Below are 20,489 nucleotides of genomic sequence, written 5' to 3'. Positions count from 1 at the left end.
TTAACCGACTTATCAGGAGAGAAATCATTTTTGTACGAGTGTATAAAGACAAAAACAGATTTAGCTGGTTTGCCCTCTTAGCCGACGATATAATACTTACATATCTCGTAGCATATAAAAAACAACCATTAAAAATAAATATACAATGCATGTGTTTATCCTATCCTATATCTTATAAAACAAAGTCGCTTTTCGTGTCTGTCTGTTGTTTCTAACTCTTCTTCTTCTAAACCAAACAACGGATTTTGATACGGTTTTCACCATTAGGTCGAGTATTTTTCGTAGAAGGTTTATATATAGTTTATTATTTGTACATTCTTATGTAAATTAACATAAATACGATAAATGTGTATAAAGTCCTACCCGTTGAGACGCTTTCGCGCATGCGCTGCTTTAATGGTAAGTACTATATGAAAAAATGTACTGGAGTATTGTTCCTCTTAATAAGATCTACAAAAAAGTCCGCGAGAGCATATTCGTATCTTTTAAGAATAACGTGTAGTGATAATTTTTCTGTCTAAAAATAATCATTTCAATATATTTTCTATTGTGAGGGATATTTTTCCATAATAGTATTAATCCTTATCCTTTAAAATACTTTATTAATTTTCTACGTTAAACGAAGATAAAATTTGCTTTTTACACAATTTCGAAATTGCGAATAGTTTTACAGAAAAACGCATTTAATTGTTGACACATCCCGCCGTTGACACATCAGCTGTATGTTACTCAAGTTTCACTTATCCCTTACTCTCAGCATATAAATAAGTACATTAGTTACGTTGGCCATTTAATGTAGACCAAAACTGTCTTTTACTGTTTTTCATTTTAATAATTACTTTAGAAGTTGTTACAATATCAAAAAATCCTTGCTGTGAAACGGCTCGCCACTCGCCATGCGTCCGCCGCGCCCGCCTGCCTTACACGCATCGGTGGTTCAGATGTAGAATGCTCGCCTGCCACGCGGGCGGCCCGGGTTCGATTCCCGGCCGATGCATTCTATTTAATTTTCCTCACAGGCAGCCACGTAGTGCTTGCTTTTCATCAGGGACAGAATACCCCCTTCAGCATTAACCACAAGCTCGAAAAAAAAAACCCGGCTGCCTCTATAGCAACGAAGATTTAGATGCGTTTGCACGTATTGGATAATCGGAGTTGAATGTATTATTTCAGCGCGATATATTTGGTTTCATATTTTTTGTAGTAGTTATTAGCAGGTAGGTTTTTGTTTATAATTTCTTCCGTTTAAAAATAGTCATTTAAGTATCTAAAAATAGTCAATTAAATATATTTTAATAAGTACTTGAAAAGATTAGTAGCACAGATTTAAAATTACGCTACCTACTAAAAAATCCTTGCTGTGTAAAACAATTGGAAAATCCTTATTGAAACTAAAAAAATGCGGGTTGCATTAGGGTTTAATTAATTTTCACATTATCTTAAGTGCTTTGCAAACATACATTATATGAATAATCCAGTAGTAAAAGCGGGCGAAGCCGCAAGAGGGTCGCTAGTAATCTATATATATAAAAAGGACTTGTCCTCACTGACTGAGGTAAGACGCACGCACAGCCGTAACCGCTGCGCGTAGAAACGTTAAATTTGGACAAAAGTTTACTTTCGTAATCTGGACATCCACTAAGAAGGGATTTTGAAAAATTTTAACCCTAAAGGGGTGAAATAGGGGTTCAAAGTTTGTAAAGAAAAAAAATTAAATCGACACCGATTTTTATAAAATTTGAAATTTAGATTTTTAAAAGTATTTAATTGAACACGTGTTTCATCGTTTTCTAGAATTCTCTCCCTAAGGGTGCAAATAAGGGGTTGAAAGTTTGTATAGGTTTTTTTTAAATCGTCATCAATTTTTATAAAATTTGAAATTCAGACTCTTAAACGTGTATAATTAAACACATGTTTCATGGTTTTCTAGAATTCACCCCCTAAGGGTGCAAATAAGGGGTTGAAAGTTTGTATGGGAAAATTCTTAAATCGCCACCGATTTTTATAAAATTTGAAATTTAGACTCTTAAAAATATTTCATTGAACACATGTTTCAGGGGTTATTAGAATTCACCCTTAAATACGCAAGCGAAGCTGCGCACGTCCGCTAGTATACTATAATATCACTTTATCGTACTATTTTGTGTTAAATAATCTACCAAACATAAATATGAACCAACGACCATTTCAGGATCTTCTTTTCAGCATCTCTATGGTAACGTATGCAATAACATATATGAATAATACATTTTGTTGATTTATTATCTCAAAAGCATTCGACTTTCAAAATAAAAGCTATAAAGTTATACAATCTTAGTAATAAATTAAAGTAAATATTTTTACTACCCCAAATAAAAAAATGAATAACAAGTATATACTAGGAGTATATCCTTCTCGTGTATCCTTCTAGTACTCGTTTTCTTGGTACTAATATATAAAAATATATAAGTAGATCAACTCAGTCTCAATATAGTATTATTACAAGCTTTCATTTAATTGCCGTGTTAGTTCGTGTGTGTGATATCTTGCAAGCTCGCGCTAGAAATATATTCAGTTTTAATTCTCAGTTTTTGATATGCGTTACATTTTACAATTATTATTTTCATTTTGTTACAACTTACAATTTAAATAAAAACTTGGTTTTAAAAAGATTTTTTAGGAATAAAACCAGCTTCACGCTATATCTCGCACATATCAGAGTAAGCAGGCAAAACCTACTGTTGAGACACTCCGTTACCTACTTTCCATCGAATTCTGGAGGCAATCACAAGCAATGTGTTGAGTGGAGGAACTCAACGCCGCGCTTCGCGTCGACACCAGAGCGAAGTACCTAAAATATTAATAAATAATTATTTATTTCCTCGAGTGGGCATCGAACCCACAACCGTCGCGTTACAGTCACACTCTTGTGCCCCTGCGCGACCACGGCCTTAACGACCCGCATTTATCATATTTGTGGATTTCTTTATTGCTTATGAAAACTTCTGATGACATTTGAAATCGCTATAATTTGGCACTGGGTTTAGTACTTAAGTAGGCTGTACTCATAATATAACTTTAATTCGTTTTATTTGATTACTTCCACGTGTTGTTTCATATAGGTTGGTACGTTTATTAATAATTTATTTAAAAAAATCTTTCAATGTATGAAAATGAATGAAAATTATAAAAATTAAAAACCTGCTTGTGTACGTAGGTACATAAAAAAGAAACAATAATATTTTAGGGTTAACAATCGAGATACATTTAAATTGGATAGGACTCCTTGGGACGACGATTAAATTTGTTGAAAAGTGTCCTGTTTTCTTGCAATATGGGTTATTTTGCAATTTTTATATATTTATATTTAACAAAATAAACTTGATTACACAATCGGAGGAAGATTTCCGTTCGCGTCCCGTTTCAGATAACGTTATCATTTTATTAATATACTTTAAGAATTATAATAATAATAATAATAAAACTCTTTATTTCACACCATAATACATAGCAAAATTAAAATTTACAATAGCTTAAAAAAAAATAATAATAATAATAAAATGTGAAAAAGGCGGCCTTATCACTAAAAGTGATCTCTTCCAGGCAACCGAATTGTAGGAATAGATAGATAGGGGTGCGGGCATAGTGCGTGGGAAAAAAAAAAAAAAAAAAAAATTATTATTATTATGTCAATACACGAGAATTAAAAACGATATATACAACACACATAACATAAATATATATACTAGAAATATATAAAATAAATAAATAAATAAATAGAGTATAATACATAAATATAATAAATCATATATATAAATATTAGTAAATATATAATAATGATACACTACAATTGAAGATAATAGTTTTTTACTTTATATTTGAATGCTTTCTTAGACTTAGACTGCCTGATAGTACGTGGTAGGGCATTCCATAGTTTCGCTGCTTGCACCGTGAACGATTCACTGTAACAACGAGTACGGCACAAAGGTATGTCCAGCTTATTATCTTTTTGGGAGCGGAGACTTAGTGTAAGACGGGAGTCGGAACCGAGAAAGGAAAAACGCTGCTTAAGGTAGGTTGGAGTTTCAGGGTGGAAGAGGATAGAGTAGAGAAGAGAAAGAGTGTGAAGATTTCGACGGTCTTTAATAGGAAGCCAGCCAAGTCTAGTACGATACTCACTGACATGATCGAACTTTTTCAGTCCGAAAATGAATCTAATAACCAGGTTTTGGAGGCGTTCCAACTTGTTAAGTAGTTGCTGCGATAAATCCAGGTAACAGGTGTCTGCATAATCTAGGATAGGTAGCAAAAGTGAGTGGGCTAGGGTTATTTTGGTTTTGATTGGCAGAATATTTTTCCATCTTTTTAACCTACCTATAGCGCAGTACAACTTGCGGCTCAACTCAGAAACTTGAGGAGCCCAGGAGAGTTTGCTGTCCACCATGATACCTAGATTTTTGACAGTGCAACAGTATTTCAAGTTACAGGTGTCGAAGACTGTAGGAGGAAGGGAAGGAAAATAGATCTTGGATAGTTGTCTAGGATTGCCGAGAATACACACTTGAGACTTTTTAGGATTTATAGATAAACCGTAAGACTTGCTCCAGGTACTAATTGTTAGCAGGTTGGAATTAATTAGACTAATAGCCCTCGCAATGTCTTGAACGTCCGTGGTTGTATAAATCTGTAAGTCATCAGCGTATAAGTGAAAAGGCAAGGATAAAAGCTTGGTGACGGAGTTTATGAAGATGGAGAAAAGTAAAGGAGAAAGTACGCCACCCTGGGGAACACCAGCATTAAGGCGGCAAACAGTTGACAGTTTTTCATTTAAACGAATGTACTGCTCTCGATCATGTAGATAGGAATAAAACCATGCAGTAGCCTCTGATGAAATATTAATAGACTTTAGAACAGCTAAAGGATTTCGAAATCTACTGTATTAAAAGCGTTAGAAAAGTCTAGGAGAGCGAGAATAGTGACTTGTTGGTTATCGATTCCATATCTTATATCATCATTGACCTTATTGAGCGCAGTGACAGTGCTGTGACCAGGGCGGAAACCAGACTGGAAGGGAGATAGGATATGATTTTTGGTAAGGAAGGAGGAGAGTTGTTTATGGACTATACGTTCTAGTATTTTGGACAGGAACGGGAGGATAGATATCGGGCGATAGTCTGTAAAGGAAGTGGGGCTAGACACTTTAGGTATAGGAACAACTATCGCCTGGCACCAGATATCAGGGAAAGTATTTGAGGAAAGGGAATAGTTGAAAATATGGCACAGGATAGGAAGTACAGTCTTCATGGTTAAAAGAATCATTTTCCGACTGATTCGATCACTGCCAATAGCATCGGACTTAATGGCAAGAACATGCTTCTTCACTTCGTCAGGAGAAATAGAAGTGAAATGAAAGGGAGAAGGACCAGAGATTGAAGGAATAGACTTAATAGTATTAATTTTAACATTTTGACTTAATAAGTTGACATTCGCGAAGTGCTTATTCATTTCGTTGATATCCGTTCTATCGCCTAACGCGGTAGTTTTTCGTGAGCGTCCAATACCCATTGAGTCAAGGAATTTCCAAATACTAGCAGAATTGCAATTTTCGATAGAATTATAAATAAAAGTGCGCTGAGCATCCCTGCAAGTTTTGTTACATCGGTTCCGTAGTATTTTGAACCTGTTAAGGTTTTCCTCAGTAGGATTTCTCTTGTACTTCGATTTAGCCGAGTTACGTTTTACCATAAGTTTTTTAATATCTTCCGTTAACCAGGGGGCAGGAAGGTGCTTGAGTTTTATTGGTCGAAGTGGAGCGTGCAGGTCAAAAAGCTCAGTTAAAAGAGAGTTAAATATAATAATTTTTTCATTAACAGTTGGAGCATTTAATACACTCTCCCAATCTATATTATCTAGATCTTCTAAGAAAGCTTCGTTGTTAAAATTTTTAAAGCTTCTACGCATGATTATAGTAGGTTTAATTTTGGGTGTACGAATTTTATAACTCATATATATGAGATCGTGATATGAGAACGCTTCTGCACACAACTGACCATAAGTAGCGACTTGCTCATTCGACGAAACGATCATTAAGTCTAATTGTGACGGAGCGGTATTAGGAAAGAAGTGGGTAGCGTTAGTGGGTAGAAGATTAAGATTAGCACTTTTAATAATATTTTGTAATCGAGTAGCACGCCAGTCATTTTTAATTAGACAAGTATTAAAATCTCCCATTATGATGGTGTGATCAACACCTGGAACATACTTATCTAGTAAAGTTTCAAAGGTGTCAAAAAAATTTATATGAAGTTAAGGGCTGTAAAGTACACCAAGTAATAGTTTTAGTGTGCCAAATAACACTTCAATAAAAATATGCTCAGAAGTATTTGAGTACAGTGTAGGAGATTTGTCGAGAATAGAAAAAGGGATGTGGCTGCGTAAGTAGATAGCAACTCCACCACCGCCTTTCCCTGTACGGTCATTACGAATAAGATGGAAGCCGGGTAAAGCATAGGATGTGGATGGTAAGGAAGGTTTTAGGAAAGTTTCGGAAACTAGGATCGCGTGAACGTTTTTGGCATCGAAGGAAGCTAGGAGATCAGGATAATGAGCGGGAACACTTTGTGCATTGATATGCACCACGTTGAAGTGCTTGGCAGAGTTCACAAAAGTCGTGCCCAAAACAGTGCTTAGCGGCGCGGAAGTGCTATGGAAACTAGAATCTGATGATAACGATGTAGACTGACAAAATATATCATTATCGGAGGTATCACTGTTTGAGTTAGCGTTGTTGAACATAGTGCAGTACCAAAATATAATAATCAAGTAAAAATGAATAAGATAATAAATATATAAAATGTGTGTATATGCAGAATGTTAATGATAATAATTATAAGAGCTATATAATATATTTATGTCCAAATAAATAAATAAATTAGCAAAATAAATATTAGTGATAAAATTAGTTATATACTATATTATATTAAAACTTAGCAAAACAATAATAAAATTAATAAGCTTGCAACGCACGCCTGCCAGCATTCACTTTTACAGAAAAGTAAAAAAAAAAAATAAAAAATAAAATAAACAAATAATCACTTACAATAACAATTTTTTTTTTTTTGAAATAAAACTTGAATTTTGAAAAAAAGAGATAAAACACGATAAATACAACTAAGTCCGTAATCTAAGAGTTATCGTGAAAAGAAACGTTTAAGACAGTTCCGGCCATTGACAGATTAAGTGTCAATAAGCCTGTCAAAATAACAGTAACAAGAAGTAAACATTACAACACTTAATATTACGTTTTAAAATTGTGGGTAAATTATATATTTTAGTGGATATATTAATGATTTAAGTTGTGGGTAAATTGTACATTTTAGTGAATATATTAGTGATTTATAGGACACTAGCTCATAAGTTATTAGATATAAGGTTAAAAGTATTTTATCAACATTAATTGAACAAACTAATGCATTAAGGAAGTTGTTTACTTCTTCGAGTTTACGATCCTCTTCATTCGTGTAACCTGAGGAACTGGCTTTGTCTTAGAATCACTAGCACTTGAGCTCGCCATAGGTGCTTTAAGAGGTTGAGCCCCAGCCGCGTCGTGGATATTGTCTAGCTCACTGCATGTGGAAATAGTATGGCGCTTCCCATCTGGCCCAATGACAATGATGTAGCCCTCCTTCGTCCAACATTTATTTATGCCAAAACGTTTTCGGGCTGCCATGAAAGTCTCGTGCCTGGATTTAGTGAGGAATTCCGATAAAGTGATGCCTGTATTTTTCAAATTGGTTTTAGCATACCATATTTGATTTCGCATAGATAACTCTCGGAATTTTACAAGTATGGGTCTTGGCTTATCAGATGTTACGGTACCCAGGCGCTGACATCTGCTAATGTCACCCAGCTCCAGATCAGGTAACTTCAGATGTTTGGACAGGACCTTCACCGCAATGGCAGAATCAGCTGTACTTCTCTCCTCGGGCACACCATGCACCAACAGTATCTTCTTTCTGGTCCGCAAGTCAAGAAGGTCTAAGTGTTTTGACAGTATATTTACCTGCAGCTGAAGCCCCTCCAGTGCACTCAATACAAAAGATCGAAATGCACTAAATTGAGCTGCAATGTGGGAAGTGGGGCTTGCCGCAGGAAGCGCAGAACTCAAATTTTGCTGAAAGTCAGCCATTTGCGAATTGAAGTGTAGTGACAGTTCTTGTATTGATTGCTTAATAGCTTCCATGTTGATGTAATTGAGTTTAAAAGACTAGTGATTATGGATAAAAAGTTTTGGTGTAGAAATTATTGCACGAATAACTGCTGGCAGGTTGGTGACTGTTAATACATCACTTATACATAACACCTTTCACTTATAATTTGCTTTAACTATTTTTAAAAGAAAATGATTTGGGAGCAACTTTAAAAACGTATTTACTTTTTGGCACCTACCCTCAGAAAAAGAAAAAAAAAAAAAAAAAAAAAAAAAAAAAAAAAAAAAAAAGTCATATTCCACTTTTCATTAAAATGATCGAGGATCACCTATTATAATATGCTTAATATATTTTTAAAATACGCATAATTGTGGGTTATATCTCCACTCAGGGAAATGTTTTATTTATCTCCCCATTCTGGTGAGACCAATTGCGACGTTAAGTTCCCCTAAATAACACGCAATGTTTCAAATTCGAAAAGCAGAGATCAGAGTATCTAGACACTAGGTCTTCTCTGCTGCAATTATACTCGCGAAATAAATGAAACAAGAAAATTATAACCATTAAGTTAAGTCATATTCCACGAACAAAGCAAAACAGAAAATAATCTACTTTATAACATTCTCAAGCAAACGCATAATCCCAAAGGCTGTAATTTCATGTCTGGCAGGCTCCTTCGTATTTGAAATTTTCCTCGTCGACCGCAAGCGTTTCGAAATCTTTCCTTTTGTACCGGTTCAATGTGGGATATGAGAAGATTTTGTGTAGGTACAGCCGCATTCTTTTCTTTTCTAACAAATTTAATATGGATGTTTTATGCTAGATTAGATGATGCGATATGTGTTATGATAAATTCACTCAGAGAAATGACTGTTGTTTAATTATTAATCAAAGTACATTTCAATAATTTACAATAAAATAATGTTTTTCTCTAGCTTACGCTGTATCCCGTGCATAGCAGGATATACAGAGGGAACTTGGAAACCTAGTGTTAAGATACTCCGTTCCTATCAAGACACTTCCGTTTCTCATTTTCCCCCCGAATTCTTGGCTCATTGCGTGTTGAGTGGCAGAACTTAACGCCGCGCTTTATCTCGTTATTAGAGCGAGGATATGAAAATATTAAATATTTTATTTCCTTAGATGGGAATTGAAGTCACAACCTGTCGCGTCTACAGCGCAAACGGGTTGCTAGTAGATTAGATTAGTAGAATTGCGGAAAACCTTCAGAAAAACAAAATAAGAAAAAAAAATTGCATCTCGTTGGCATGCTTATTACATGATTACATATTAAATATTCAAGAATATGAAGAACTATGGAAAGTTAAAGTTGAGATAAGAATATGAAAGTTACACGCGAGCACAAGTACCTACGCCTGCAGGATAATTTGGAAGGACGCCAAGATGTAAGCACTTAACCCATTAATTTTTAAAATGTGATTATAGTCTGGGGTACATTTTATACGCTTATACTGCTCTGCTGTAATATGACGTCAAAATTTGAGTTATTTTTGGTGTATTTTATAATAGTGTTATATATTTCAATTATATTAATATGTTTTCTACGTTATCCTCTTTTCGTTTAGATTCGAGGCATTAAATGTTAAGCAGTGAACATAAAAGGCAATCCAAAATAGAAATAATAATAATGTTACAGACTATGCCTTTGTCATAAATCAAGTATAATGTAAAAGAGGATTTTGTAAAAGCGAGTTCTTTGTACGAATCTTGTGTAAAATGTGCTAATTGCAAAATGAAGGCCCCGCTAGCCGGCACGGGCACAAAGACATATAAAAGTTCACCAGGTTGAAAAACGCTATAAGATTCATAGAGGCCTCTACCACCCATTATAACGAGTATAAATATAGAAAATTATGAATGAACTGCTAAATTAAATACCTACTTGTATGCATTTCTATTCGCATTCAGATATGATAAAGCTTTATAAAATAATACACGTATATTTAATAGAATCATAAATATATTATATAAAACTAGTTTTACCTGGGGCTTTGCCCGCGTGGTCTGTCGTATTGAAAGACACAATCTAGTGCTTGAGATAATTCTGACCAGAGTTCGATGTAACCCTCTATGGGCTACACAAAAAATATGTGATATTATATAGCCTTTTTAAATCAATGGAATATCCAATACAAAAGAAAATGAAGATATACCAGTAGTCCCAGTAGTGTAGTAGTAATGAAGATATACCAGTAGTACCAGTAGTAGGTGTAACGTGTTAACGTTCAACTGAATAAACTTTTAATCACCTTCACGCTGTATCCCTCACGCGGCAGAGAACGCAGAGGGAACATAGTATAAAGATACTCCATTCCCCACTCCCCGCCGAATTCTGGAGGCATTACGTGTTGAGTTGCAGAACTTAACACCGCGCGCTTTGCCTCTACACCAGAGCGAAGTAATGGAAATATAAATTTAAATAAATATTTCATTTACTCCAGTGGGGAACCACAACAAGTCACGTCAGTCAGTCAAGGAAATAAAGAAACACAAATCTACATATATTATTGGATATAAACAACTTTGTTATTTAAATAAAATTGGATATGAACAATTTTATTGTGTCACAGTAATAATATAGTGAGAAGTATATGATTCGCAATAAATAACATTTTATCACATAGTAACTATCAGAATGATATTCTCAGAGCGCGGCCGCGGCGGCGTCAACGACTCTCCTCGCTCTCGTCCGGTCGTAGTGTCCTATAATTGGATTGTGTCTGTACGAACATTTTGATTGCCGATAAAGGCACTGAGGGTGTGTTTATTGCTCTGTGCTTACATATAAAAAAAAATATAGGAATCTTGTACGTCAGTCCATCTGTCAAAATAATTTACGTCAAGATCGTGTAAAGGTTAAAATTAAATCAAATCAAACATTTCAATTAATATAATCAATTTTATTTGAAACTTTTAACTTAGGAATAATAATTAACTGGAATTTGGATCACGTTTTATTAAATTTTAAAAATTTGAGGACCCTTTGAAGAGATCGCACCGCGCATGACGTTGCCCTAGCGCCTAGCGGGAAAACCCATGACACTCGGCAAACGGACCCAGAGCGGGAAGCACGACTCGCTCCTCGATATTCTCTCTGGCTTCTGATGGAATAGGGACGGCGGTAACTCGTAAACAACGCGCTTGTCAACAACATTATATATTTGTTGCAAATTTTTGACTGAAAATACTTATTCTGACCGCGATTCTTTAACTAAACTCTTTTCTATATTTTCGTGTTTTCTATAGTACGTGCTATTTAAAATGAAGAGAAGAAAAATATTTTTGTGATTATTTTATTTATGTTAATATGTCATTAGTTTGACAGATGTGCTTGTGAGGTGCTACCACAGATATTATATAATGAGTACAGTGCACCAAAACGTGATAATGAAAGTTTTAATAGTGGCTGCGTTTTGCGGTAAGTAACTATTTTATGATAATAAAGTTTAAAAAATCAGCTTCATGCTGTATCGCACACGTAGCAGGATAGACAGAGGGAGTGTTAAAATACTCCGTAGTCCCCCATTTTCCGCCAAATTCTGGAGACATAGCTTGTTGAGTGGCGGAACCCAATGCTTTAAAAGCCTTGGTGCCAGAACGAACATATAAATATTAATAAAAAATAATTCATTCCCTCGAGTGGGGATCGAACCGACAACCGTCGTGTTGCAACAGCCTTGTGCCTCTGCGCCGTGATTGTCTCAACATATTATACACATAACTTTAAATATTTATATTAATAACAAATATGTTTGCCTTTCTGTAAACTAATGACACCTATTATTACTTTAGCTCTATCCAAATATCTTATCATGTACTTGTTTTATATTGTAGTGATTGTTCAACTGACAATATGTTTTAGTTTTTCCATAATTTATGGTTAAAAAATGCAAAAAATCCAAAACGATCCAAAGTTATTATCTACTTCATCTTTGAATTTACGATGAATTAATAAATTTTATAGGAATTACACAATGTACTACATTTAAAATTTACTTTCAAATTTTAAGGCAAGTATTTAATATTTATGTAAGAGGGTTACAGTAAATCTGATTATAGAGGCGGTCTATTGTAATCTCGTTAAAGTCCAGAACTCAGACCAATATTCACAGAGTTCGTTATCTCCTTTAAAATAATTAAAATATGAATTTTCATGAAAATTCGTCGATTGGTGGAATTGAATAAATTCCATCTTTCCGGCGTCTGGCAGAAAGTTAAATGTGATTGTATTTTTCTCATAACTATTAACATTTTAACAAAATGAAATTAAGAAACAAAAGTTACCTTTTTTTAGGTGATTGTATCAAAACTCGTCGTTCTTTCCCTTGTTTTTTTTAATGGTTATTATATTTATTGACATATTATATTGCACTACTACTAATTAGTATTTTTGTTATATTATGTTCTACTGATAAGACGCGTAAGTGTTGTTATCTATATAAAGTTTTGATTTATTTTTAACAATGTCATTGTGAAATCCTTAGAGCTATTATCTTTTTCTTAGTGTAAGTAATATTTCTATAACATATTTCATATTACATCGTGAACAAAAAACTAAATTGCAATTTATCTTAAGAGTGGTTGGGGACTGGGGTGCATCATGGAAATGAGGCCATTTGAATGATGGCGGTCGGTGTTTGCTCACTTTTTACTAGCTCGACGTAGTTTTATGCTATTGTGAATATTAAAATGGAATTTTGTGTATTGTATTTGAATTGATGGAATTTAAAACATTTATTAAAGCTGTTTTATGGTAGGTACTAGCGATAATGTCACGGTGTGAATGAAGAAGAACGTGCTGCTACGTGCATGCTACGTTTGAGCACGTCGAACGAATGAGTGAATTTTAATATTTTTAAAATATATAGTGAGGAGAACTGTTGAATTATTGTTGTGTGAAATATCCAGACATATATTATAATTATGACTTCCCACATGTACATGTTACGGTAAGTACACGTAATGATCGGTACCTACCTTGAGGCTTAACTTAGTTCCTAGTAGGTACATGTACCCGCAGCATATCATCCACTCTTCGTGGCATTAAAGTTTAAATAAATAAAATAATGTACATAGAATACCATTTATCATACAGAAAATATAATAAAAATATAATTTATTCGTCATCATTAGAAGGCTTCTTACTTAAATTAAAGCGGGACTCAACACCGTGCTTCGCCTCGTAGATGTACATGTTCGTGTTATGAAATATAATATAACAAACAACCTGGAAACTAATGACAATTAGTTACAATAAAAAGTATGGCCAGATAATATGAAAGTTAAACAATACCTGTCGATTGTATTCTATTTGTTTGTCTGTAACGTACGAACTGTCGACGAAAGGTTAAATTGTTAATTCTATCGCGCTGTAACCTACCATACCGTGTTTGTGTTTCTGGCACTCGGCCAGTTGACGATTGTACTTTACTACTGCGATTATTTTCACTGCGCAGTCAAACTGCTCTAGAATCGACTAGGTAGAGATGAAAAAGTTTGTGAGCAAGCTGACTGTAATGGCCTTTTAAGTTTTACAGAACTAATATTAGGTTACAAGGCTTTACTAAAAACTTGCAATACAAATAAAATAATGAAAATTTATAGGTATCTGTTAGAAAAATTTGCGCACAAAAACAAATTCCCGAAAGGTTGAAATATAACATTCTGTAATCACATAATAAGTAGTAAGTAACCGTACTGTTTGAGCGGATGTAGTTGCTTGCGGGCTGCTAGTAATAAAAAAATAAATACTCAGAGCAAAAATAAATTTATCGATATTTGAATAATAATAATTGTTCGGCGCGCCGTTTATCCTCAGAAAGGAACTTAAACAAATTACACTGGCAACCCTCCATAATTATTATTCATCCTTTATCCTGGGTATATCGAGTAAATTTGTTCCGAAATTACTTTTATTAAAAGCATTTCTTTCCCTCCGTCGAACCAAAGTGCTAAAGTAGAGTAAATGGACTGGAATTTCTGTTTGAAGAATAAATTATAAAGCTGTATTATCATAAATAAGGATAGTTGAATTGCATTGTTAAGTTAATTATATAACTATATTTGTTTAGCTTTTTACTTAACGAACTAAGAAATATAACGTTAATATTTCCATAATATTGACGAAACTATTTTCTAGCATACGATTTTGATCACTTGTAGTTAATATCAATATTATGGAAATATAGAAAAGCTTTATTTAAAAACCATTATTTTCTGTTATATTAATTTGATAAATTAATATAAGACGTGGTATTTTCTTTTTTTCGTCAACGTGTATTATTCCACCCTCTGGTAACCAGGCATAGCGCGGCGTTGAGCTACGACTCTCCACTCCACGACAATTAGGCGGAAATTGGAGAACAGAAGTGTCTTAATGAGGATTGATGTATTTTAACACTAGGATTCCCAAGTTCCTTCTGCCTACCCCGCTATTCGTGTGAAGATAAAAAAACAATAATAAAACTGAGTAATTCCGTTTTTTCTTTGTTTAGGTGTGACCCTTTCGGCTTTCACGTATATACAATGGCCGTTAAAGTTTTTGACACGATCCCAACTTTGCGCCTTAATTCAGTCAGTTTAGTACTGCACTAACTTTAAATTAAAAAAACAACTCCGCTTGTGAAAATGAAGTTCCAAACTTTTTAATTTAGGCGTTGTTAAATGTATAAAGTTAGTGTTAATTAGTAAATAAGCTTACCAAATAAAAATAGTGAAATTTTTTAAAATCATTGTTTTGAGTTCTATAACGTTGATAAATGTCACCAGTAACAGTTTTCCTGATTTATCTCCCATAGAAACTACAATTCAATTATATGTATAAGTAATTAGGCTTCTTCATTAGCTAGCCTCAGAGATATATTTTGGGATTGTCTCAACAATATATCGCTATTTTTATATCGCGCGTAAGATATTTTGCATTGCGAAATCACAGCCATCTTTAACCAGTCTAAAGTTCTAAATGAATTGGTATTACTTTGAAAGGTTTATTCATTTTTAAATGAATATTTGTCTCTATATTCATGTTTTTATAAATACAAATATTTGATATTATACTTACTTTTGTGTAAGTCATATATTTAAATTCAACAACGATATTAATAAATTTTTAAATTCCAATTTACATAAGAAGCAACATATCGCAGTAAAAGCTCATTCCAGAACAATGATGTAATATCATATAAGCGTGAACAGAGCGAGGAAGTCCAAACGAATTATTTAGATTGGTAATATTCCACTTTCATACATTAAGATCTAACATTTCTCATGTCCCGTTATACTGTCACAGACTTATTATACCACCTACGTATCAAATTAGTAGAATTGGTGACTACATATTCAAATCCCACGGGGGGAAAATAATTGTTTTAATTTTACTGCTCTTTCAAGACGGAGAATGGAATATTTTAGTTTAATTTAACTAAAATATTACATTACACATTACATTGATCCTATCTTCACTGCTATATGCCGAATACTGTGAGAAGATAATATAATTCATATATTATTAGGACTATATTAATACGTAAAGCAAAAACTTTGGACCCCTTTTTATGAAAATTGCGCGGACGAAGGAAGATGAAATTTGGCACACTTATCTATATATGTATATAAAAGGAGTTGTCCTCACTGACTGAGGTAAGACGCACGCACAGCCGTAACCGCTGATAGTAGAAACGTTAAATTTGGACAAAAGTTTACTTTCGTTATCTGGACATCCACTAAGAAGGAATTTTGAAAAATTTTAACCCTAAAGGGGTGAAATAGGGGTTCAAAGTTTGTATGGAAAAAAATTTAAATCGGCACCCATTTTTATAAAATTTGAAATTTAGATTTTTAAAAGTATTTAATTGAACACGTGTTTCATCGTTTTCTAGAATTCTCCCCCTAAGGGTGCAAATAAGGGGTTGAAAGTTTGTATGGAAAAATCTTTAAATCGTCACCGATTTTTATAAAATTTGAAATTTAGATTTTTAAAAGTATTTAATTGAATATATGTTTCATAATTTTCTAGAATTCTCCCGCTAAGGGTGCAGATAAGGGGTTAAAAGTTTGTATCGATTTTTTTTAATCGGCACCAATTTTTATAAAATTTTAAATTCAGACTCTTAAAAGTATTTAATTGAACACATGTTTCATGGTTTTCTAGAATTCTTCCCCTAAGGGTGTAAATAAAGGGTTGAAAGTTTGTATGGAAAAATCTTTAAATCGCCACCAATTTTTATAAAATTTGAAATTTAGACTCTCAAAAATATTTAATTGAACACATGTTTCGTGGTTTATTAGAATTCACTCCTAAATAAGCAAGCGAAGCTGCGTGCGCCCGCTAGTAGTTTATATGTAGGAGAAATACAGAACGCTAACATTTTTTATCGACTTCTGTGAGAAAAGGAGGTTATCAATTCGATTGTTTTTTTTTGTTTGTTACCTCAGAAATTTTAACTGGGTGCACCAATTTTGACGTTTTTTTTAATTTTAAAACTAGCTTTGATTTCTGACGATGGTATTGTATGAGAAAATTATTTTTTAGTTTTTAGTTTACGTTGTTTGTAGTCATTTTTATTAGTTAATAATTGTATATAGTTACATAATATAGCTATACAAATTTTATTGTTCTCGTTAATAACGATAGCAATAAATATATGCTTCGGAGCAAGCGGGATGCCACTCTAGAAGATTTTCAATTTAGATAAGACTCAGTGTAAAATGGAGGATCTTTTATCTTCAATTGTTACGGTAAATAAATGTTGGTTTTTTTATAATTAAAATGCTTATCAAATTATGCATATGAAACAATTGGTAAATTTTGTTGTATTTAGTTCTCTTATTGATATTGGTGATTAAATATAAAAAAATATTTATCGACGATATTATTTGTAATATATGTATATGTATATTGATTTTACCTGTATTAAAATTCCATATATATTTGATGATAATCGCTTAGAACTAAACTCACAGTATAAAATTATAATATAAATTAATAAATAATCCAAATTATAAAACTGAGGCTGAGGCGGGTTAGTAGATGTCATAAATATTTATATTTACCTTATAAAATAATTTTCCCTAAGAAAGTATATTTACATATCTAAATATTCTTCATAGAAAAGTCATCAAAATTAGTCAACCCAAGTAATTGCATGTTTATTTCCGCCGAGCTTCGTGATCTTTGCAAACATTTGTTACCGTCGCTTATTACGTTTTCTCTGTATATATCTCTTGCTATTTGAGTGGAAAAAACTGGCCTCAGAAGTTTATTTCAGCAGAAATTCACTTTGTCGAGACTGTCACTGTAATCTCCTTATATTTTTCGACTCTATTACTGTTTCGCTTTGAAAATTGAGGATAAATGGATTTTGTCTTTGCTCTAGTATATATTTAGTTACGTTTTCACGGTTTTTAATAATACCTAAGTTTTGAAATTGTTTTCTTGACGAGGCTTTATCGAACGTTTTTAAACACAGTTACTTAACATAACCGTAGTTTCATAAGGAGATGGACCGCTTTTACCATATCAAGCTCTAGGTTGATGACAGTGGACAAGGCGATAGAGATATATAGAGCCCGTAACGTTTCACGCTCCGTTATCTCTTACTACCTCGCGAAGGATAGAGCGTGAAGCTAATAAATAAATAAATTATAAAAATGGTGATGAACTAAGCTTACCAAATTAACTGTATATTTACCGAGTCCGACCCCAACTGACCTTTACAAACATTTGTTTTACTCGCTTATTATATATGCCAGGTACATATTTGTATGTAATATTAACGTATTTTACGTTTAGTTAATTTTTGAATAATATTTATAGTAAATGTAAATCTATAGTTTCGATATCTTAGTTTTTATATAATATCTATTAAGTTTGGTTTATATATTCATCCATTAAGCTTACGTTTCTGAAATACGCTCCGACGCGACGTCGCGCCGTTTGTGTAAATGTTGAAGGCACTTTAGCATGTGTGATGTTTCTGTAAGAACGACTCAGCTACGTCGCGTCGGTATACTGTCTAAGTGTCTACCGTTCAGTATGATAATGTTAACTTTACTAAAACAATAATATGTTGTTAGCAGTATAACGAGTACTATGATACTTCCAAATGATGAAGGTACGTGACTGTATTTATGTACATTGTACATGTCACATGTATACATTTATATCTGAGATATACATACGGTTAGATAATAAATGTGAATATATTCTATGACTGAGGATAATTTTTTAAAATATTAATCAATCAGCCCCCTCAAAAAAATCCCGCTCATAGCAGAGTAGACAGGGTAACTTAGTGTTAAAACACTCCATTCCTCATTTTTCGCCGAATTCTTCAAGGCATTACATGTCGAGTAACGGAATTCAACGCTAGGCTTTTCCCTTGGTTCGAGAGCTAAGAAATTATTATCAACTAGCGGCCCGCTCGCGGTTACACCCGCGTGAGCTATGTTATTATTAATTTCTGTCTCCATGACTACGTCCTAGTGACGTCTATGCAAAATTTGAGACTTCTAGCATTTATAGTAACGAAATTTCATACAAACTTTCGACCCCAAAAACAACCCCTTAGAAGTCGAATATTGCAAATTCCCGTCTTAGCGAGCACCTACGTCCTATAAGTAACTCCTATGTAAAATTTGAGATTCATAGCACATGTAGTTTCTGAGATTTCGTGATGAGTGATTGACCTTTCGATTTTATATATATAGACTAGCAAACGCAAGCGGCTTCGCCCGCTTAAACTACACAATTATTAATTCAATATACTGAATTAATTTATGTTCTAATATTTCATGTTTGCAGCGCACTTAGTGATTTCTAATATGCACATTTCAATAACTTTGGTACCGTATTAGCGTACTTGTTATAAGAATTTTGAATGGTTTAAAAGAATGCAACCTACATTACCTACTATTTAAGATCAGTTATAAGATTTCTTTTGTAAATATATATATTACCGATTTTTTTTAGAGCGTATATTGTAAAATATACGCAAAGATATGGTTAATTTTTTTATTATGGTTAATATTGCAAAGATATGGTTATTTTTTTTTTACTTTTTTTTACTTTCACCATATGTTAAAAAGAAATATAAGTATTAATTTGAACTATTCAAATAATTTACAATTGCATAAACAGACTTAAAGACGAAATAACTGGCCTTGACAGGGATTCATTCCTGATAGGGCTCTTATCACTTTTATGTAAATTTTTTTATAGAGTATTATTAGTTTAAACAAAAAAAATGTTATTCTCATATACTCCCAGTATCAACATGTTGGGCTTTAACGTTTCGAGTAACTATCAGTCAGTATCGCGGTCATACGGAAACCAAGAGCAAGTTGGTATCAAAGACACTGGGAGTCACCGGCAGAGCGAGACATTACTTTACGACAAAACACCGATTGGTAATGTAAAGAGCCCAAGATCGGCCTCATATGAAGTACTGTTCTCATCTCGAGGCATGCGCCCCAGTATCATTTGGAACCATATGTTTGCAGACAACTTAGAACCATTTGCATCGGTGAGCATCCAATATTCTGTAAAAGGCTTGACACTTTGGTTTTGCCAGCATCCATCATACCAGTCATTTTTGCATGATTCGCGATCGGAGACAAAAGTAATTTTAAGCCTCTATTATCGATATATTAATGGACCTAATTCTTAAGTTTTTATATCTTTATAATCAACTTCACGCTGTATCCAGCGCACAGTGGGGTGTGGGGTGGGCCGAAGGAATCTAGAGCTAAGATACTCCGTTCCCTATTTTCCGCCCATTTCTGGAGGCATTGCGTATTAAGTGATGGAACTCAACGTCACGCTTTGCCTCGACACCAGAGCGAAGAAATGAAAATATAAATTTAAATAAATATTTCATTTCCTCGAGTAGACATAAAACCTACAACCAGTCGCATTTACTGTAACACTTTCGTGCTTCTGCACCACGACTGGCCTCTTTATCTTTCTTTTTTCAGCTTCACGCACTGTACTCCGCACAGAGTATAGGCAAAGGGAACCGAGCGTTGAGACACTCCTTTCCCCACTTTCCACTAAATTTTTCGAGGCATTGCGTGTTGGGTGGCCGAACTTCACGCCTGGCTTTTGAATTGCTGCTAGAGCGAAAAAATATAAATATTAATATACAATAATGCATTACCTCGAGTGGAAATCGAACCCACACCCTTGTGCCCCTGTGCCACGAAGGCCTATATTTTTCATGTGCAGATTTCGCTTTTATATCCTTTAATTATGTGTAGAATATTAAATGCATTATATAGTTA

General features: G+C 33.7%; 1 protein-coding gene across 1 annotated transcript; it reads right to left on the bottom strand.

Annotated features, from left to right (window-relative positions):
• Nucleotides 1–7,119: 7,119 nt before the first annotated feature.
• LOC146531693 (uncharacterized) lies at nucleotides 7,120–8,432 on the bottom strand. The gene has a single exon (XM_085198765.1). It carries the CDS (start codon nucleotides 8,219–8,221, stop codon nucleotides 7,466–7,468), a length of 756 nt encoding a protein of 251 aa, XP_085054891.1. The 5' UTR covers nucleotides 8,222–8,432; the 3' UTR covers nucleotides 7,120–7,465.
• Nucleotides 8,433–20,489: the final 12,057 nt, after the last annotated feature.

This window comes from Heliconius melpomene, chromosome 15 (genome assembly GCF_056956725.1).
Source record: "Heliconius melpomene rosina isolate 202511_hmr_F chromosome 15, ASM5695672v1, whole genome shotgun sequence".
NCBI lineage: Eukaryota > Metazoa > Arthropoda > Insecta > Lepidoptera > Nymphalidae > Heliconius > Heliconius melpomene.
The sequence above is the reverse complement of the archived record's forward strand: the minus strand, read 5'-3'. Positions and strand labels throughout refer to the sequence as shown.

Excerpts from the sequence above, each read along its gene's own strand:
- LOC146531693 (XM_085198765.1), bottom strand. The coding sequence starts at position 8,221 with ATGGAAGCTATTAAGCAATCAATACAAGAACTGTCACTACACTTCAAT.